Here is a 19,033-nt window from a genome sequence, read left to right on the forward strand (position 1 = left end):
TTTTTTGAATAAACTAATTCACAGGATATATCCTGAATACAATTCTGTAATGAGTTTCCTCAACCTTAGGTGCTACAGGATATTTAAGATAAAAGGTAAAAGCTTTGTCCTCTACTAAGGGTTAAACAACTCCTAGATGATATCACTTAAAATCACCCATGATAAGGCGTGTTTAAATTCTTTGTAAATAAGCTTGTTGTTACATTTACTATAGAAAATATCAACATTGGCTATAAATTTTACTATAAATTTCCCGTAAGTTTGCTATGACATAGTAGCAGTCCATTTTCATCTAATAAATCATTAATAAATATAATGCCTTTATTGTACCAGTCACTTTTAAACAATGATTTTCTGTTAATAACAACAGCCCAATTATTCCAAAGAGTGGATTTATGAGGGGGAAATTATAGGTAAATATAATTTTCCAAAAAAGTAGTGCTTGCTTATGAAAATTAGACAGCTTCAAAGAAAGTTTTGAACAATCATAATCACATCTTAATAAAAATTCAAGGCCACCAATGTTTTTGAAAAAATTATTTGAGATATGATGCCAAATTGAATAAGGCTTAGCTAAACACTCTTTCAACTATTTAACTCTAAAAGTGCCATGAAGACATTCAAAATCGATTGCTTTCAAACCTCCATATTCATACTCTTTGACCATATGATTCTTACGTAAATAATGTGATTTATTTTTCCAAATAAATTTAAATAATATTGAATTTATAGATTTAACTACACAGCAAAATATGGGGACCCAAAACAACTCTATGGGTGTTAATTTCAACACTTTGAAAGTGTCTCATGGGGTCCACTCAAAACAGAGTTAAATCAACACTTTCAAAAGGGTTGGCACATTGACACCGAAGTAAGGGTTAATTTTAACTCTGGGCAGAGTTAAAAAATGTAACTATATTTAACACCGCCTGGTGTAATATATTGTTAATTTATTCAACTCTCTTGAGTGTAAATATGGTAAAAAGGTCAAATAGACTGTAAATTACAAAAGAAAAGACATTTTATTTGAAAACATTCACCACTTCATTCAACAATTCATTCAGTTTTTAAAATGTAACAATGTCAAATATGCTTTAAATGTTTTATTAGTACAGACAGTATCAACAAAATATGTATGACCAATGCTCAAAAAGGCTGTTTCAGTCCTTTGGTCCAAACTTGATGTTTTATCAGAGCAATTTGAAAGTTCAATATAGCGTCACTCATAGTTTTCTTTTGAACGCATAGTTTTCTTCTGAAATTACATTTTAAACAACTTGGCATGCAAATCTTTCACTTCTGGTGTTTCCTTGTTCCTCCATATCAAACACAGCAGTTTAAATGAAAGTATAAATGCTGTAAACTTGTGTGAAAACAAACTGGAGCTAAGAAATTTCATCAAGCAGTTCCTGTGAATGAAGTGCTTCCCAGCCACAGGATGACCTTTTTATCCATGACGATGTAGCAGCTGCTGATCGCTCGTCTGCTGGTTCCTGATGCACGGATATAGGGTGATGCTCATCTAAGAACTCTTCAAGACTCCAGCATGACTAAGAAAAATGTTTGAAAACAAATACCAATCAAATTCTATGATATATTTAAAAGAACATTTAAAGTAAATAAAACATTCAAGAAATCTAAACTCACCTTTTGAAAATCTTCATGATGATCCACAACTTCACTCTCCCAGCTGGTTGAGGTGACAGGATATGGAAAAGTAGAAAAAACACATACATCACTGTTGGATCTCCAAAAACAATTAGGTTAACCACTATGACTAGAACTGGAAAAACAGGCAGCTGTCTGTCCAGAATCCTGAATTTAACACAACACTTGGAGCAAAATTTAGAGGAGCTTAAAATCTTTTATATCATTTAGTGATGCTGACTTCCCCAAAATATTGGCCACAGTGTAAAAAATATCCATAAACTTACAGTTTTCTGTAAGCGTGTGTGTGCGCGTGTGCGTGTGTGTGTGTGTGTGTGTGTGTGTGTGTGCGTGCGTGCGTGTTTCTTTACCAGATTCAACTTGTTAGGCCCTTTCAGGTCCAGTATTGACGCCACCTTTCCTGGGGTCTAGCAGATGTTTCAAGTCCAAATATAATCTAAAATATTAGGATAAGCAGAAGAGGAAAAGTGCAAAGTAAAGAGCAAAACATTATTTAAGTAATAGTTCACCCACAATACAAAACTTATCACCTTTGTGTCATTTGTTATTCTCTAATGCTCTAATACCCTCTCAGCTTATTGTGAAACAAATACAGAACTTTATCAAACATACCTTCATTATTATCACCACATATGACCAAGAAGGTGTGCTTGGTCATTTCACCAACTCTGGAAATACACCATCCGTCTCTAATCAGCCAGCGTCACAGGGTCTTGTGTTATTGTATAGAGAACTGTGGCTGTTAAAAAACAACAACACATTAGTATCTAACACATATGCATAACCTTCAGATAAAAAGGAAAGATGAACATCACAAAGTATGCCTCACACTTTTTTAGATACCTTTTGATTCAGATGTTGATTATTGATAATAAATCTACAAATCAAACCTGTATAATCTTTAGGGTGCTCAAATATGAATCAGTTGATTAATTTTACAGACAGGTGGCTGTTTACAACGCACTAAATTGTCTTTAATAAAACGGAAATGTTGTGTACAGTACATGCTAAGTTTAGCCAATAGTTTTAAGCACAATATCATGCGGGAGAAAAAGCTTGACTAAGATGTTCCTGGCTACATAAATAGCTTAACTAACTAACGTCAGACATCCTGAGTTGGGAAAAGTAATTTTCGGGAGATACAGAGTTGATTTGCGGGAGGTAGTGGGAGAGATGAGTACCTGAGGAGCAATGGGATGAGTTGCGCGCGACGTACCTAAAGAGCGGTGGGGGTGACTTGCGCGCGACATACCTGAAGAGCTGGGAGGGATGCGGTGGAGAGGGGTGTGCAAAGTGTTTAATGACCGGGCGGGAGACGCGCGATTTCCAGGAGATTATCATTCATTTGCGGGCATCTAAGTTACTTGGGCATCTGGGAGTCTCTGTGCATTTGTGCAACTTCCGGGAGACTTCTGTAACCTTAAATGTCTGAGAAAGTGCAAACGTGGTCATTTAAAGACATTAATGTTAACATTCCGACTTTAATGGTTGTCAACACTTAATATAATTCAAGTGTACGTTATCACGCGAGTCTATGAACTAACGGTATATGGACGGCCACGAATGAACCAGTTTAAAAGGGCCGCTGTGTTTAAAATAACCAAATTAACGTACACGAATAGCAAACAATCATATGTTTTAGTCAGGAAGCCTTTTACAAGTAAGCATATGTTCATTTACTCACCAGACATGTTTTAGAAACTCTCCAGAGCTTATGGAAACCGTCCTGTGTTGCCGTTAGCATCCAGGCAGAGTAGGCTAGGCTGCTCCGGGGATTCCCTCGCTAGTTTGCTTCGAATTAAAGGAGAAGTGTCGATTTTATTTTACAGATGGGTAACAACGCACAAAATGGCATTAAGCGTGACAGAAATGTGTTGAACATGTACATTTGATGTTTTTATGCACTATGTATGCGTGAGCATATATAAAAACATTCTTGAAAAGAAGTGAATAGTAATGCAGTTAAGCTAGATACACAAACGACCATGAATGAACCGCAGAAGTTTAAAATTGTCACTCCATTCTTAAGTTATTAACTTAACAATATGTTTACAACTGTATTTCCTTAAAGAAAGTCAGTAAAATACCAACATTTAGGTAGTTTGACTCACCAGTTGCTGTTCTAAACCTCAGATGGAAAATGGCGTCTGGAAAATTCTTCAGTGAATGGGGCTGCATGAATTCCAGGATGTTGGAAATAACACCACCAAGTGTTGAAAAGATAACTCCTTGATTTCTCACTGAATAAAATCAATTCTAACTCTTATTATATTCATTTGTCAAAATCTAACTCTTTAACGTCAACACTTCACTCTGAAATGCTTCAACACCGAGAATTTAACTCTGATGAATTTGCTGTGTACTTGGCTTTCATTAAAGATGATTTCAGTCTCCCCTATTGTTCTAGAAGATATTTTATTTTACAAAGCTGATTTACATTGTTCTTTCTCTGATGTTGTGAACTTTATTTAACTAATGGGTAAATATCAAATTTATTGCTGTAAGTGGAAAAAGTGCAGACCCTCTTTTAGATGTTTTCTTTCTGAGGTAAAGAAATTGGCTCAAAGCCTCAAATATTTCAGAAACCAAAGTAAAATAACTGAAGCTCTCTGTACTTCATTTTCATAATATTTATTGTTAGAATATTTTGTTTGTCCTTTGATATAGATCTTTTCTACTGCTCCTTGCTCCTTGTTGCAGTTGTAACAATTTTAATTTATTTTATATATTTGTAATGGTAAATATGCCTTGCGATGTTGATTGTTCCGTTTTGTGATGTAAACTTTTTGCAACAATAAAAAAAAACACTTATACTTAGTAGATTAAACAAGTTTTTTAAAATTGTGTAAAAGTATTTGGATTAAAAGTTTTGATCAACTTCAAATACTGAATGTCTGTGTATTTGAAAGAGAGAGAGCAGATATGTTATGTGAGATGTGAAAAGGAGTGTGAAATTTGTCATGTCCTGACTGCAACAGTAAGTGGCAAAAAAGCTGAACAAAAAAGACTTTTATTTTGGCGTGTTGTGTGACGTCATAAGGCTGCGCCGCTTCCGCGCTGCGGTTCAACTGGAGGAAGGTTTGTTTCACAACTTTACACAAATATAAACCGATTGATTAAAGTTTCAGGTTTTCCTTTCGATATTATATACCTGCGGTTGACTATTATTTTAATCCTTTATACAACGAAGTACTATTTTAATAACAGTAATCGAGGGCTATTGTTTGAACAACAGAAATGTTTTTTAATGAAGGTTTTATTTATTTACTAGCATAATGTCATTTTAATATAAGTATACAATATTCTATATATATATATATATATATATATATATATATATATATATATATATATATATATATATATATAAAATGGGGGACTAGTTTTTATTAGGTCATTTGTTTGTGGATATTGTTTCTTGCTCAGACTTGCCAGATTTATTTTTGTCAATCACTCTCATATAAAGAAACTGTTGAAGCAAGTGTTGAAGAGAAGTTATTTTGTTTCTGTTCATTGTTTTGTTCATTTTAAACAGGATAAAGTGTCCAAACACAGAGAAAAACTCCTGCTGAAGCGACTGATCTACACACTGTTATAAAGATGGCGTTTATTAAAGAGGAGAGTGAAGATGTGAAGATTGAAGAAACATTCAGAGTGAAAAAGGAAGATCCGCCGGAACAAACAGGTTAGTTTTTATTCAGATATATTTTAATAATAAGAATACTAAATTAAATCCATGTTGCAGCCTTGAGTGTGCTGCCTAGTTCTCCTAAATGCACATAAGCACTCATTGAAAGACAGGAATGAGTTTCTTTTGTTACTTGTTCTCATGTCTTTTGTCATTATGTATTATTAGTCTCCCATTTTCTCTACCTTCTTAAGGTTATTGCTTTTCTTGTTCTCCTACTGTGTGTAAAGCGCCCTTGAGCACTGTAGCTATATAAAATAAATAAAAACAATAAAGTAATAAAAAGTTAAACTGAGCTGACAATATTTGACCTACAGTATTCTCATAGAAGATATCTGCTATTACAGTGATGGTGTTGGCTTGGTACTTTACATTTGCATATGTCAGGTTGATCAAAATTCCCTTTTTTTTCATCGACTTTATGGGTTTAAACTTGTTTCTAGTAGTTGTTACTAGTTCTCACAGATTGTATCAGAGTTAGAATTAAATCTTTATTATAATAACTAATTATCAGGGCTATTGTATTTAAACAGGGTTTCTGCGGAGACTTAAAATGTCTTAAATTCCAAAATCTAAAATTTGGCCCTAAAAAGTCTTAAATTTACTGAAACGTTATGCTGTAGGTCTTAAAGCTTTTTTAAACAAGTCTTCATTTTCCTGTGTTCATGTTTTGTTACCCAATTTGGTCAAAACCCATACAATCACCAACAATCCATCTCAATAAAACTTTCAACCTTTATTTAAAAAGGTCATTTTAACTCTGTTTATCATAATGGTAAAGACTGCTGAGGATATCCACCTGGACAGATTGCTGTGAATGGATTTAGTTTATTATAGTTTTTAAAACTTTTAAAACATTTGTTAATTAGTTTTTTATTTTAAAGAATGTCTATTTTGGAAAAAAGTGTGTGGATCCAAGTCGAGCTCTCTTGTTTTTACACAATATTTAAGATATTTTGCTAAGAAATATCTAAAATATTTTAATGTTATTATTAGTTTTGATTTATTAATGTATTATTAAATATTTTATTTAAAAAATATTTTTGATAGGACAAATAAAAATCTTTTTCTTCTGGGCCATTTGAAAAATTCCTTGGTCTAAAATTTCATTCATAATGGTCTTAAAAATGTCTTTAAAAGTCTTAAATTTTACTTGGTGACACCTGTAGAAACCCTGATTTAAAGTATGTCAGAAAATGTTGATGACTAATTTTAAATATGATGAATGAAATGGACACTAAAATAATTAATTATTATAAAACATTGTACAGTTTTCTAAACTATATGATGTTGTTAAGTTTATCAGTATTGACCATATTCCTCACGTACTAGCAGGCGCCGCTATTGGAATCTTTTTGCTTTTTAAAGAATACATTTTTAGATCCTTAAAACAGTGTAATGCTGCTTGTCTTTGATCTTGTGGGGGAAACCGGAGCACCCAGAGAAAACCCATGCCAGCTCGGGGAGAACATGCAAACTCCACACAGAAATGCCAACTGACCCAGCCGAGGCTCGAACCAGCAACCTTCTTGCTGTGAGGCGACAGCACCACCTACTGTGCCTCCTCGTCGCCCGACAACACTGATTTATTTGCATATTTTTTATGCGATATTCCAGTTTTGCAAATAAATTTAATTGGCATTTTTGGATGGAAACATAGCTGTAAGGTTTGGAGCTTACGCTGCTATTCTGAACCAATAATCGGAAACAGAAAGCAGTTGAAGGATGGCGTGTTTAAATCCATTATTTATCTGACTCCATTGTAATTAATCTGACTCCATCAAAATTGTTATTATCATTGATAAAGAGAAAGAATCTCAAAGCTTAAAGCAGGTAAAGCTGTTTATTAAGTTACAAGTTTGAATATACAGACAGTAGAATGAAACAAACTAACATACTGTATAAAGAAATTAGCTGTAACATATGCACTGCTGAGCAACAAAGACAGTGAAACTGCCTTTGTTAGCAAATGAGGCTACGCAGCCTTGTGCAGGAAATGCAGAGTAAAAGCCATTCTCCCAAATCAACACTTACCGTTCCTTATTATACCCTGAGCAAAGCGTTGTTAAACATGAGTGAAAATCAACCCCCAAAACGAACTGAACATGAGAGCACAGCAGAGGAGATAAAGTGGGTGAGAACATTAACATACTCTCAGGCCATGACTCACCAATAGTAAATATATTGAAATACAAGCAATCAATGTCCCTGTTGATTTTAGCACTACAACGCTTAAGTCATAAACTGTCAAATGACACCAAACATGATAAAGCTATTTGAAGGAAGATCACAAGCAGAAGAATTGTGTATGGTGAAAAGCACATGGTTACTGCAAGCAAATGGCAGAGATGTGTACTGGAGCTGTGATCAACTATACCAAGCCAGGAGGACCCATCCCATGCTTGCAATGTCTCAGAAGTCCTTGATTAGCATAGAAGGAATATATAATAGAAGAATATATAATTTTTTCTCATCCTGCTTACCCATTACCTACATTTCAGTCACACAAAGAACAAAGTCACATACGAGAAAGGCTTGTTCTTCTTTAATTAATAACTAGCTTAAATTCACAGACCTTCGACAGAGACATGTACTGTAACTAGATTAATTGGATTATTTCTCTTCTAAAAACAATGTTTTAGTACTGCTTACATTCTTATTATTCAACTATTTTAATAGATTTTTCCAAAGTCTTCAATTTTTCCACAACACACATATTGAACAACAAATTATCATGGTACATAGCTACAGACATACACCCCATAAAGAAAAAGGGTGAAAGATAAAAATAAATTAATTAATAAAAATAGATAAAATAAATTAGGAAACTAGGGATAAACTCTCACCAAGGATATAATAACCTCTGAGCGTTCAATGTAGGAGAGGAAAGGCTGCCAAATGATGTACTTAAGGTGCTCGAGTTTAAGATGTGATAACAATTCTAATCTCCAATGTTTGTGGGATGGTGGGTTTGTTTTTTCCATCTTAGGAGAATCAGGCTAGGAGAATATTAGGAGAAAATGACTAAATGACTAAATCAGGCGTCTGGCCAATAAAGAAGAAAAGGCAATGATCTCTATTACATATAGATGAAAATGATCTAAAAATATTGGCCCAAAATTTATGCAACCTAGGGCATCGCCAGAACATCAGATCTGCTGGCTCCAAACCACATCTGGGGCAAGATGAAATACGTTTTTGCCAGCTTGCTCCTAGATAGGTGAAGCCTAAGAAGCACCCTAAACTGCAGAAGACCATGTCTAATAAATGCAGGGGATGAGTGTACCAGTTCTATGGCATATTGCCAGGCTGTATCTGATATTTCTAGTCCCAGTCCGTCTTCCTATTTTAGCTTTATATAATTTAGGTAAGGGGAGGCAGTTCTTTAGACCACTTCATATAACATGGACATCATACCCCTTTGATATGGGTCCATATTTACCAATTCATCTATCCAACATGCTTATGGTTGGTTCAGGGAAGGAGAGAAGTGTTTTTTTTACGAAACTATGGACTTGAAAGTACCTGAAAAAATTGTCTCCAAAACAAGAGCTTCATCAAATACCTTGCACAACAGTGGTGTTAGCTTGACAGTAAACTTCTTATAAAACTCAGCCGGAAACCATCAGGGCCTGGTACTTTTCCGGTTTTCAATTTTTTAATTGCATTTTCAATTTCAGAAGGTGTTATTTTTTATTCTAATACCAACTGATCTGAATCACAAAGGTATGGCAATTCTAAATAATTGAAAAAGCTCTCAATACGTCCAATTTCGTTTACCTCAGAGCTGCAAAGGGTTTTATAAAAGTGTTTAAATTGATCATTAATTCCCTGTTAATCAGTAATAATACTGCCATCACCCTTACTAACTGCGGCTATAAAACCAGCTGCTGAGGATTGTTTCAGTTGGTAACACAATAACCTGGCAGCTCGTTCACCATGTTCATAATGAATCTAGCGTGATCTTATGTGGAGATTCTCTGCATTTTCACTTGTCAGGGAGTCATATTCTGCTTGCAGAAGGAGTCTTTTCTAATGGAGCTCTTCGGAAGGTGATGTTAAGTGTAGCTGATCAATTGTATTATTTAATTCATAATCTCTGTAAGCCGTTTTGACATTCTTTTATTTGCGCTAGCTTGATATTAAATAATCTGTCCTTTTATAAATGCTTTCACAGTATACCATAGGATGCTCAAACTTATCTCTGGGGATTCGTTTATCTCAAGGAAAAAATAAATTTAAGCATCAATAACTTTTACAAAATCGTCGTCTGCCAAGAGTCTTGAGTTAAACCGCCATGTATGTTGGAGGATTCCATTGCCTGAAAACATAGCTTTAGAGAGACTGGACAATGGTCCGAAATAACAATACTACCATACTCTACTGCTGACATTAATGCCCCATTCACACGGGGCTTCAGCATCAACGCTTGACAGAGGGCGTGTCTGAAGTTGGGGCTGACGTGATCGTCATAGCAACGATAGCCAATGAATTAAGTCAGCAATAGGCCACAGTCTGAGCTGGTGTATTTGCATACAGCGATCTGTTGGCTGATGCTTCCATCGCCGCTTGAAAAGTTGATCAAGTCCCAACTTTTGCAGCGTCAACGAATCCACAATGCAGTTCGGCAACGCCTGACATCACCCATTCAAAGTGAACGGGAAGCGTTGACGCTGATGCCCCTTGTGAATGGGGCGTAAGGAACGTAACTGCTTGTCCAGGAGAAAATGGTCAATCCTGGAATAGGTTTGATGCACAGGTGAATAAAATTCAGGAGGTTCGCCTCCTAAAATTAAATTGTGTGTGTCAAGACTAGGCAAAATTGAAAATAAATCAATGAAAATGTGTACATTGTCCCAATTAGGAGCATACACATCGGCCAGGACCACAGACATGTTAAAAGTTTGGATTATTATGTTTCTGCCATTTTTATCCAGCACATTTGACTCAATGACAAACTGTACATTCTTATGTATGAGTACAGCAACGACCCTACTTTTGCTATTGAAGTTTGAATAATATATTTGTGTATAGCCTCCTCTATTAAGTTTAGAATAGTCATTTTTCAACAGATGTGTCTCCTGTAAATATACAATATCGGATTTGAACTGTTTTTAACTGATTTTAATTGTTTCGTTTCACTGGGTGATTTAGCCTCCGCACATTCCAACTGGTAAAGTTTGTCTTTACTCCACCCATTTTATGGGCTGTTGAAAACATTTATCAGAAGCATCCGAAGCACCCGAAAGGTATCTGTGGGTTTTGTATGTAGGGGTATATATAAATGTTGCTATAATAAAGGCCAAAGAAGAAAAAATGGCCATGAATATCAAATCACTTTTATTGTCACATCATCCGCAGCACGTGTGCTATGATGAGTGAAAAGCTTAGGTGCTGGCTCTAGACAGTACAAAATACAGACAGTGCAAATATAATGACAGTGCAAAATACAGATAGTACAAAATAATTTGGCAGCATTATAATTGTTGACAGCGATATGTGTACCCATAGTTGTAGGCAGTATTGTTTTAGGTATGTATTGGTTAAAGTGCAGTGCATGCCACATATACATGGTGTGCAGTGAGGGGTATTAAGTGTTCATCAGCCTGATAGTCTGAGGGAAGAAGCTTTCCTTTAGTCGGCTGGTGCGCGACCGGATGCTGCAGAACCATTTGCCTAAGAGTAGCAGAGAGAAAAGTCTATGGCTTGGGTGGCTGGAGTCGCTTATAGTTCACTTGGCTTTTCTCATGCACCGCCTGGTGATGTCGTGATGGGAGGGAAGCTCACCTCCTACTACGCGTCCAGCAGTTCACACAATCCTATGTAGGCCTTTGCGATTGCTGCTGGTGCTATTTACATACCAGGTGGTGATACAGCCACACAGGATGCTCTCCACAGTGCAGGTGTAGAACGAGCGGAGGATGTGAGGGCTTATTCCAAACCTCCTGAGACGCCTGAGGAAGAAGAGGCGTTGTTGTGCCTTCCTTAGCACTACGTCTGTGTGAGCAGTCCATGTCAAATCCTCAGCATTGTGTACTCCAAGAAACTTGAAAGTGCTGACTCTCTCCACTGGTGTCCCGTTGATGGTGATGGGGGTGTGTTCTCTCTTCTCCCAGCTCCTTGGTCCGTGAAAACCCCCGCTAGCTGGTGTGCGCATGCTTTAAGTACACGTCCAGGGATGCCATCTGGGCCGTAGCTTTCCGGATGTTCCGGAAAGATCTCGTTACGTCTGCTACAGAAACAGAGTGTGCTGGCGGTTTTGGTATCGGCCGCGGGAGCGCACAGTGTGTGGGTGCTGTCCTGGGCTTTAAAGCAGGTGTAGAACAAGTTGCTCGTCCGGGAGAGATGCAGAAATGTTTACAGTGGCGGGTTTGTTACTTTTAAAGTCTGTGATGTAATTAAGTCCCTGCCACATACTCCTCCCCTCTACCTTGTACCTCTGTATTGATCTTTTGCTGCTTTGATAGTTTACCTGAGGTTGTAGTTTGCTTGTTTTTGTTCCTCAGCATTTGTGGATTTATAGGCGGAGGTTCACACTGATAGGGCTGTTCGAACTTTGCCATCAATCCATGGTTTTGGGTTGGGGTAGATACGAACCGTTTTTGTTGGGACCATGTCTTCTATACACTTTCTAATGAAGCATGTAACGGTGTCTTGAGTAAACTTTAATGTCGTCATCAGAAGCTGCCCGGAACATCTCCCAGTCCACATGATCAAAACATTCTTGAAGTATGGAACTCGATTGGTCCGTCCAGCTTTGAAACGTCTTGAGGGTGGGTGGTTCCCGTTTCAGTTTCTGTCTGTAAGCAGGCAAGAGCAGAACAAAAGAGTCATCTGATTTGCTTAGCGGTGGGCGGGGGAGGGATTTGTTGGCTTCCCAGAACGGAGAATAGCAGTTGTCCAAAATTCGGTCACCACGCATGTTTGTGGTGATATGGTGATAGTATTTTGGAGTGATTTTCCTGAGATTGGCATTGTTAAAGTCCCCTGTAACAATAAACGCTGCCTCTGGGTGTGTGGTTTCCTGCTCGCTTATGCTCCCATTCAGTTCCCTTAGCCCCTTCTCTGTGTGTTGGCTTGAGGGTGGATGCAAACATCTGTATTTATAACAGCTGTGACCTCTCTTGGTGGCCAGTGTGGTTGGCACCGAAGCATAAGGTATTCCAGATCAGGAGAACAAAATTATCTAACTGGATGTATGTTTCTCTTATCTCACCATGAGTTAATAAAGAAACAAACACCTCCTTCTTTGCTTTCCCCTGTCGGTTCCTTCATTCTATCCACAGTATCTTATCCATAGTATTCTATCCATAGTATTCCCTGTCTGCTAAACAAATGTTAGAAAAACATTTTGTTGTAATTATGAATATATACAAATAAAAATAGGCCATTGTTACGAACCCCTCGTTCGAGGTGCAACATAAAAGAGCTCAGACAACAAAAAAATTATATATGCAACTTTATTATACACAACTAATAAAACAACAAATCAAGAAACAAACAAATGTCTAGGTGAATATGATGAAAATAACTAACTTTAACTACACATAAATAATGCCAAACAAAACCATAAGATTGCCAAAATAAAGAGATGGTCTTGATGCGAAGACGGCCAGTAGCCACACTATCCTGCAGAAGCTAGCTCACTCTCGCATTTATATGCTTTGAACCAATTGGGGAGCAACCATGGCACCTAATCAGGATCTTCCACATCCAAAGTAGAATACCGGGGTCGTCACACCATTTACACCTTTCAAATCTGTGTCTTATCAATGTGACCAAAATTACTTTTATGATCGATTATGTAAGAAACTCTGAAAACTAGACTGACAGCATTTCAATTTACAATGACTTCTATGTTAGGCGACTATGACACAATTTACATTGTAAAAGCAGTAGATAAATAAAGATGAATTTAATCTGCTTAAATGTGTACAGGTTAATGACTGAACAAAATATGATCTGATTTTATTTTACATTTAACATGCATCAAAATAAGTGTGTGTAGCCAATGTTTCCAGTGTCTTTTTACTTTTCAGCTTTTGATGAGAGATTTTTAGACTTAATGAAAATTGATCTGTTATTTATTTATTTCAGACCTAATTGAAGAGAATGAGAGGAAAGAGGAGGAACATCATATCAAAATTGAGGAAAAAACTCATTTACAGACTGATGGTATTTTGAAAAGGAGAGACAAGAATTGTTTCACCTGCACTCAGTGTGGAAAGATTTTGGCAAGCAAAAGCAAACTTAAGATTCACATGATGATCCACACTGGAGAGAAACCATTCACATGCACTCAGTGTGGAATAAGTTTTAACTGCTCATCATACCTTAAACAACACATGAGGATCCACACTAGAGAGAAACCATTTACTTGCACTCAGTGTGGGAAGAGTTTCAACCGCTCATCAAACCTTGATCACCACATGAGGATCCACACTGGAGAGAAACCATTTACTTGCACTCAGTGTGGGAAGAGTTTCAACCGCTCATCAAACCTTGATCAACACATAAGGATCCACACTGGAGAGAAACCAATAACGTGCACTCTGTGTGGGAAGAGTTTTCGCCAATCATCATCCCTTTCTAAACACATGAGGACCCACACTGGAGAGAAACCATTTACTTGCACTCAGTGTGGGAAGAGTTTCAGCCAATCATCAAACTTTAATCTACACATGAGGATCCACACTGGAGAGAAACCATTTACGTGCACTCAGTGTGGGAAGAGTTTCCGCCAAGCATCATCACTTAATAAACACATGAGGACCCACACTGGAGAGAAACCATTTACTTGCACTCAGTGTGGGAAGAGTTTCAACCGCTCATCAACCCTTAATCAACACATAAGGATCCACACTGGAGAGAAACCAATAACGTGCACTCAGTGTGGGAAGAGTTTTCGCCAAGCATCATCACTTAATAAACACATGAGGATCCACACTGGAGAGAAACCATTCACATGCACTCAGTGTGGGAAGAGTTTCAGCCAATCATCAAACTTTAATCTACACATGAGGATCCACACTGGAGAGAAACCATTCACATGCACTCAGTGTGGGAAGAGTTTCATCCAATCATCAAACTTTAATCTACACATGAGGATCCACACTGGAGAGAAACCATTTACGTGCACTCAGTGTGGGAAGAGTTTCCGCCGAGCATCATCACTTAATAAACACATGAGGACCCACACTGGAGAGAAACCATTTACTTGCACTCAGTGTGGGAAGAGTTTCAACCGCTCATCACGCCTTGATCAACACATAAGGATCCACACTAGAGAGAAACCATTCACATGCACTGAGTGTGGGAGGAGTTTCAACCGCTCATCACACCTTAATCACCACATGAGGATCCACACTGGAGAGAAACCATTTACTTGCACTCAGTGTGGGAAGAGTTTCAGCCGCTCATCATACCTTGATCAACACATAAGGATCCACACTGGAGAGAAACCAATAACGTGCACTCAGTGTGGGAAGAGTTTTCGCCAATCATCATCACTTTATAAACACATGAGGATCCACACTGGAGAGAAACCATTCACTTGCACTCAGTGTGGGAAGAGTTTCAGCCAATCATCAAACTTTAATCTACACATGAGGATCCACACTGGAGAGAAACCATTCACATGCACTCTGTGTGGGAAGAGTTTCAACAAATCATCACACCTTAATCGACACATGAGGATCCACATTGCAGAGAAACCATTCACGTGTACTCAGTGTGGGAAGAGTTTCAGTGAATCATCATCCCTTACTCTACACATGATGTGCCACACTGGGGAGAAACCATTCACTTGCACTTAATTCAATTCAATTCAGCTTTATTTGTATAGCGCTTTTACAATGTAGATTGTGTCAAAGCAGCTTCACATAAATGGTCATAATAAATTGGATCAGGGTAGTTCAGTGTGGTTTTAATCATTACTGAGAGTCCAAACACTGAAGAGCAAATCTATTGATGCATAGCTCTACCAATCCTGAACCATGCAAGCCAGTGGCGACAGCGGAGAGGGAAAAAAAAAAACTTTACTGATAGGAGTGAAGAAAAAAAACCTTGAGAGAAACCAGACTCAGTTGGGCACGACCATTTTCATTTCTCCGCTGGCCAAAAGTCTTGTGCAGAGCTTCAGTCTCAGCAGTGGAGGCTGGAAGCTGGCCTCAGCAAAGACTCGTCTGTCCCTGGAGCATCACTGGAATCAGTCTCATGTTCTCTACTCCCCACGACCATCAGCGCAGCAGCAGCTCAGGATACGGCCTGGTCCCGGATATGGAAACCTTGGGATCATCTCGTCGCTGGTCTTGGATCCAATCAGTGACTCCGCATAATCTGAGGACCTCGGGATGAGTATGCCCAGGTGGAAATGAAGAAAATAAAAAAAGAATAATTAGCGTAGCTGCTGTTCATAGTGTATATAAGCAAGATGTAGAAACTTGTTTGGAAACCCGCTAAGTGATGCATTGAGTGTATGCTTTACTAAACAGATAGGTCTTTAATCTAGTTTTGAAATGAGAGTGTGTCTGAGCCTCAGACGTTATCAGGAAGGCTATTCCAGAGTGTAGGAGCCATGAAAGAGAAGGCTCGACCTCCTTTACTCGACTTTGCTATTCTAGGTACTACCAGAAGCCCTGAGTTTTGAGATCTTAAAGAGCGAGTTGGATTGTAGAGAGACAGAAGATAAACAGGAGCTAGATTATTTAGAGCTTTATAGGTGAGAATTACTATTTTAAATTTAATACAAAACTTAACAGGCAGCCAGTGTAAGGAGGATAAAAAAGGGGTCTGAGGTCACACCGGATTTTTCTCTCCATAGACTTCCATTCATACGCACGCAAATGTGTCAGACTGGAAACGTAAGTTTGTGCATCAAGTTTTGCAATTCACTGCCTTGCAAGGTTCAAGCTTGGTGAACTTTGACCTTGGAAATTGCATCACTTGACTATGTAAGACCCACACTGGAGAGAAACCATTTACATGCACTCAGTGTGGGAAGAGATTCAACCGATCAGCAAACCTTAATAAACACATGAAAATCCACACTGATGTGAAAGAGTATATGCGCTTTGAGTGTGAGAAGACTTATTACAGCTCCAAAATTGAAACTGCACCAGACAATTTACTCTGGAGAGACCGTACAAGTGTTCACACTGTGACAAGAGGTTTAATTAGTTATCACATCTGAAAACAACAGGATTCACACTGGAGAGAAACCGTACAGATCTGATCAGTGTCTACAGAGTTTTAATCATTCGGCGCAGCTTAAGAAACACATGGACAAAAAGTTGCACACATGACATGAATGCAGCAAAAATTTTCTCTGTGCACTGGATGTTTCATGTCTGAATAATGTTTGAAAAGGCTGAGTGACAGTATACTGTTTTCCAACACTCCTACACTGCAGTAGGTGGGGTTGTAAATGTGTTGCGCTTCTCGCGTTTACCGTAAACACCGTGGTGGTGGCTGAGAGAACTGTCATAAATATCTGGCCAACAGCTCCTCTGCAGCTTAAAATCTCTTTGCAAGTGATTGTACCAGTGCAGATAAATTTGTACTCTCTCCAGTGTATTCATGTAGCTAGTGTTGTTTTAGATGATGTTCACTGTCTGACTCCCTGAATGAGAGACATCACTGGGAAGACACCGCACATCAAAGAAGGTGGAGCTCTAGGACGCTTAGTTTGCAGTATACCAGGGCCTCAAGTTTTAAAAGCCCATTCAATTGTCCTGTGTTGCAGCTAGGGTTGTAACGGTATGAATTTTTTACGGTATGATAATCGTCTAAAACAATACCACGGTTTGACGGTTTCGCGGTATACGGTATTAAATAGTAATTCTCATAGCAAAGACCCTGAAAAGAATAAGAACACGTTTTCTGACTGAACAAAGGTTTTATTTCAACAAACTTTTGAAAGAACCATTTTAATAGAACTATAGAAGTCTTTTATAAAAATAAACTGAAAAATTTCCCATTTTAATAAATTAAATTAGAAGGAATAAACAAGCAAGGTCTTTTAAGATTAGACAAAAACAAACTTAAAACTGTCCTTCCTTATAAGCAGGATAAATGGGAGACCAAAAGTGCAATACCAAGTTTATAGCTGTAAACATGTATTTAAAGCGTTGTTTTTTTCAGTCTAGGTTGTGATGAAGAAATGTAAGCATGTTGAGATTTTCAGGACTTAATCTTGACCGCTGAGGTGAGAGAATGTGTCCACTTGTACAATGAACAAATAAAAAAATAAGAAAATAATAAATAATGTGTCAAAGTCCAAATAAACATGGTGCAAATCTTCAGTAAAAAAAAATAGATATAAATATTTACTATACTATAAATAGTTACATAACGAAGCTAGATTCAATATGGAACATCCTTAGGTTTTATGTGCCAGCATGGATATGGTTGTCTGTGGATATGGATTTGGATATGGTTGTCTGCAATGCAGACAAACAGCTGCACCTTCATTTGCGTCTTTTGAAAACAGCAAGAGCAGCAGTTCCTCTTTGCTGTGTCACTGTTTTGTCATGTTTCTGTGCTGCTTAGCATGCAAAAGTACTTAGTATGAGAATTATTTCATGCAAAACTTTTTTTTTTTTTGCGTTTTATTTAGCCGCGCATAAATGTATGCCTATCTCTCATTCTGTGTTGTTCAAAAAGCTCATTGTTGGTCCACAAACAAAAGCGAAACCTATGCTTATTGGTTGTGATATAGCGAGTTTGAACCAATCTGGGCATGGAGGAGGGACAATGCATCAATGTATCATGTCTGGTTTGTCTGGAGACACAGTGACGAGCGTTTCTTTGTCAAATCAGTGTTGTTCCGCGAATGTTATGTGATACAGCACTGGAAAGATGAGATTCTCTTCTTTATGCCAATCTTTGAACTGTATGAATCGGATCAGCGGATCAAAAGTTATTAAACATTTAAGAGCAATACTTATTTTTAGCCGCGGGCGGCTGTCTCAGTCTTCAAGGGTTAAAACCGTTGATATGCAATTGTTCATGGTATGATAATCGTGCACGTTCAAATCGTGGTAGACCGTCATACCGGTATATTGTTACAACCCTAGTTGCAGCTTTTATTAGTGAAGTTTCTTTACTTTTAGATTCTAGATTTTTTCTAGTTTACTGCATTTACTTTGAGTAGAATACAAACTTGATGAATATTTTATGATTTAGGCAGAGCGACAGGTATTAAGTTTTACAATATTTATACACTGTGATGATCCCAAGACTCCAGATTGGAGTATGTGGTAAATTCTGATTGGATGCCTGCATTACTCATCAATGGGTATATAAAAGTTGTTGTGCTAGCTACCCCAGGACGCTGTGGCTACTCAGGAGTCCACATGTCAAGACCTGCCATCTCATTGACTCTTTAACCTTATGGTTTTGTTTTGCATTACTTTTGTCATGTAGTTAAAGTGTTGTTGTGATTTTATCCTAAGTTCTTTATCGTCATTATTATCCCTAGAAATTTGTTGGTTGCTTTGATTGTTTGTTCTATGAGTTACTTTTATAATAAATAATTTGCATTCAGGCTATTTTGTTGGCACTCTTATGGTGCGACTCTAACAAGCGGGTCATAACACTTCGCAAAATGTGGCCGGTTGTATCCAAGATCTTGTTCTTTTCAGTCATGACCATAGGTGAGAGTAGGAACCTAGAATG

General features: G+C 37.7%; 1 protein-coding gene and 1 long non-coding RNA gene across 2 annotated transcripts; one reads left to right on the forward strand and one right to left on the reverse strand.

Annotated features, from left to right (window-relative positions):
• Positions 1-1,462: 1,462 nt before the first annotated feature.
• LOC141381729 (uncharacterized) lies at positions 1,463-2,106 on the reverse strand. The gene is made up of 3 exons (XR_012402373.1): positions 2,019-2,106; positions 1,648-1,690; positions 1,463-1,550 (listed from the first exon to the last, which is right to left on the reverse strand). It is a non-coding gene; the product is annotated as an uncharacterized lncRNA (long non-coding RNA).
• Positions 2,107-4,703: 2,597 nt separating this feature from the next.
• On the forward strand, positions 4,704-18,904 carry LOC110439545 (uncharacterized). The gene is made up of 3 exons (XM_068220161.2): positions 4,704-4,746; positions 5,204-5,353; positions 13,454-18,904. Exons 2-3 carry the CDS (start codon positions 5,269-5,271, stop codon positions 15,169-15,171), a joined length of 1,803 nt encoding a protein of 600 aa, XP_068076262.1. The 5' UTR covers positions 4,704-4,746; positions 5,204-5,268; the 3' UTR covers positions 15,172-18,904.
• The last annotated feature ends 129 nt before the right edge of the window (positions 18,905-19,033 follow it).

This window comes from Danio rerio, chromosome 4 (genome assembly GCF_049306965.1).
Source record: "Danio rerio strain Tuebingen ecotype United States chromosome 4, GRCz12tu, whole genome shotgun sequence".
In the NCBI taxonomy this organism is placed as follows: domain Eukaryota; kingdom Metazoa; phylum Chordata; class Actinopteri; order Cypriniformes; family Danionidae; genus Danio; species Danio rerio.